This window comes from Galeopterus variegatus, unplaced genomic scaffold, assembly GCF_000696425.1.
Source record: "Galeopterus variegatus unplaced genomic scaffold, G_variegatus-3.0.2 Scaffold1777, whole genome shotgun sequence".
NCBI lineage: Eukaryota > Metazoa > Chordata > Mammalia > Dermoptera > Cynocephalidae > Galeopterus > Galeopterus variegatus.
The window spans coordinates 85,866-89,300 of NW_007727888.1; the positions used below are offsets into that span (position 1 = coordinate 85,866).

Here is a 3,435-nt window from a genome sequence, read left to right on the forward strand (position 1 = left end):
TTTCTCTCTATTTGGCTACTTCCGTTACTCAAAGTTATGTTCTTTCTTAAGCATTCTAAAAACATAATTCTAATATCAAAATATTGTATAGGAAGATTACCACTTCATCATAAGAAGTTATCAGGATTAGACATAAACCCAAAACATATAGGAAATATCGGATTCTCAGGCAAATTCAATTTTCCGAAGTGGACAGTGATGGATAATCTACGAGAAGTGCCATCACGGTAAATGGAATTCTTTTTAATGATTACAAACTGATTTTCGGTCTTAGCCAGCCAGCCAATGAGGTCACTTACAATTAGAAATGTCACCATTGGCTAAAAGGATAATTTTAAGGATTTCATTCAGTGTATTGCTAGACACCTGAAGAACTAAAAAGCTGTCAGTTTCAGGCAACAAAGAGCCTTGGGAGCCACAAGCGTCAATAACACATGAGGGGACACAACTAGCGGGTCCATGTGTTATTGGACAGTCACAGGCACTAACCTCAAGTAAAAAGAAAGGGGACAGTAAAAATAAATATGTAAGTATATATTTAAGGAACATCTTTACTACTCTCTGAAATTGCTCATGATTCACTGATTTTGTTTTGTTCCCCAAGTTTTATGGCATTAACTTCCATATAGATCCACTTGTCACTAATGTGGATGTCAATAATCGTGCTACACAACAGCTCTGTAACAGCGTCGTTATCCTGTGACCACACTTTGCAGCCATGTTTTATGCGCAAAATTCTGCTGTAAAATCATAGCCAGTGACATCTCAGACAGAAGTCACAATCCCTTTAGAGATTTTACCAGAAGTAGAATGAAAAGTGGGGAGGGAAGAGGCGGGAACAAGCTCAACCCACTGATGATTCAGGAAGTTTGATGATTATTAGGAAGTTTTGTTCGTTTTTTCATGCAAGTTTTTTGGATGGAGTAGCCTAGAGTTGAATTCATGGGATTAGACTTTTCTTCCAGTGTCCAGTTCTCTCAATTGAGAATTTCATTTCATGTTGTGGAAGCATGACAGTGCATTTGGGTCCCCAGTCTTGGTGGGGTTAGTGGCTGTGCCATGACTGTATGACCTGCCCATCACAGGTAGACTTACAACATAGTCCCTAGCCTCAAAGGCATACGTGGGTTTCCCTATAGTCCTCTTCATGAGTTCTTTGTGAAAACAGAAAGACTGAGTCTGCCAATAATCAGCAAGAAAACAAGATAAAATAAATAAAATTAAAGTAACAATAGATTGTAACATCTGACAAACAACTTGTAAGGACTTTCAAATTTTTTTTGATTAAGTTTGATGGTATTTTTCCATACAATTAACTCTAAACTATGGGAAAAAATATGTCCATATTTTGGATATAGAAGTCCCTTGCATAGGCTATAAAGAGAAATCTTAAGACAGTAAAATTAGAGTTTACAGACTGCAAAATTGAGAACATACTATCTAATCTCATTTTTCTTTGACTTAAGTAAGGATGAAATAATGGTTAATGCTCTGGTGGCATACCAATCTTTAAAGATGCTCAGTGAAACAACATTGTCATATAAATGTCAATGGCTTACAACAAAAAATATTTTATCCTATTTAATTATTTAGAACAATGTCAGTTATGCTAAGAAATGTTTACTCAGGATTTATACACTCTCGTAATTGAAACGAATTATTGAAATCTAAATCTGAAAGCTGCAAAACATTAAAAGCCTTATTAAAATCACAAATTTTTTACTCTCCTAGAATGCTTTTTCTAACTAAATTATCTTTGAAATAATAGTCTTAAGTTAAAAAGTAAAATAAATAAAATGGTAGCAAGGACTGTATCATTTTGGTCATGGAGCCTATAAACCACACACCTTCCATGCTGAGATTGCTTTAAAATTGAATTTATTTCCCCAAACTTTATATTTGTTGTTTTGAATTTCCCAATCTTACTTCTATGATGTGTTTCCTTTTTCTTTTTTGTACTGCTAATTTCTAGAAGGAAGAATATCAAATCTGACCCTCACTAAGAACAGACTGACCCAGAATGAGGGAGGCAAAAATATTTTTCTGTTTCTTTACTAATGCTTCTAGTGTGTGTGTGTGTGTGTGTGTGTGTGTGTGTGTGTGTGTGTGTGTGTGTGTGTGACCCTCAGGAAAACACACTCACCATTTAATAATTTTTTAAAAACAAAAATTTGCTGAGTACATATTTGAGGAGTTAAAATAAAATTTATTTTGCTGATTATGGTAAAAAGGGTTTTCCTCTAAATCATCAAAATAATCAGTTTCCCATTTCATGGTTTGTCTTTAGGTATTATACTTTTTTCTAAACATTTTTTCATACATATTGATTAATGAAATTCTTTGGTCTTTTCCTAAATATTTAATACCATGAAACACAGATTCAGAAACCATTTGCAACCAACGAACCATGCAATCTTGAGAGAAGACTAGAACAGACACATAAACAAATGGTGAACAATCATGAATAGTCAACATATTTCATCATGAGAGTCCAAAAGACAAATGCAGGATGTTTATTATAAGTATAATAAATGAGTGCCTGGTAAAGGCTTTGGAAGAGACAGAGATGGGTTAACTGACTTACAACTAATATAAAACTTTATAGTCTAGCAAAAATACCCTGGTCCTGTGTTGGACATTCTTTGATGGACAGTGAGTGGAGTTCATTTTCTTTTTAAAGGTGACCAGTAAGGGGATCTTAACCCTTGACTTGGTGTTGTCAGCACCACGCTCTCCCACGAGGGCCATGGGCCGGCCCGTGAGTGGAGTTCTGAAAGGCAGCACAATCGAGCCAGGAAGCTGCCGACTCCTTAGCAAGTCCTAATAGCAGAGCTTAACATAATCCACCATCCACTTTTGAAGCTATACTCAGCCTTCTAACAATGGATCTCTTGACAGGTTTAGGAAATTATGTTTCTAATTCTTAAACTAATATGCTAGGTAGCCTTAAAATAAGATAATTTCCAAAGACTAAAAAGAGTAAGCCTTGGGGCCGGCCTGTGGCTCACTCGGGAGAGTACAGTGCTGGTAACACCAAGGCCACGGGTTCAGATCCCATATAGGGATGGCCGGTTGGCTCACTGGGTGAGCATGGTGCTGACAACACCAAGTCAAGGGTTAAGATCCCCTTACCGGTCATCTTTTTTTAAAAAAAAATAAAATAAAATAAATAAAAATTAAAAAAATAAATAAATAAAAAGAGTAAGCCTCACTGAAGGTAAAGAGAGAGAGAGAGAGAAAAAAAAAAAAGATAGTGTCACCAACTGTATTCCTTGCATAAAAAATTGAGATTCTTTTATTAAAGGAACTCTGCATATAAAAAAACATTTTTGTCCCTTGTTTTTAAAGGCAACAACCTAGTTATATATTTACGTTCCTTTTTGCACAAACTACTTTTTTTTTTTTTCTCTCTCTCTCTTTACCTTCAGTGAGGCT

The 3,435-nt window shown here is 35.4% G+C and overlaps 1 protein-coding gene across 10 annotated transcripts in view; it reads right to left on the minus strand.

Annotated features, from left to right (window-relative positions):
* FNBP1 (formin binding protein 1) overlaps nt 1-3,435 on the minus strand; it is a 125,476-nt gene that overhangs the window by 21,748 nt on the left and 100,293 nt on the right. For 2 of the 10 annotated variants that reach the window (XM_008578869.1, XM_008578868.1), the window contains exon 11: nt 1,096-1,179. The exons of the other annotated variants lie outside the window; for them this stretch is intronic. In XM_008578869.1, coding sequence (XP_008577091.1) covers nt 1,096-1,179 — 84 coding nt within the window. The remainder of the gene's footprint in view (nt 1-1,095; nt 1,180-3,435) is intronic. 10 annotated transcript variants of the gene reach the window in all.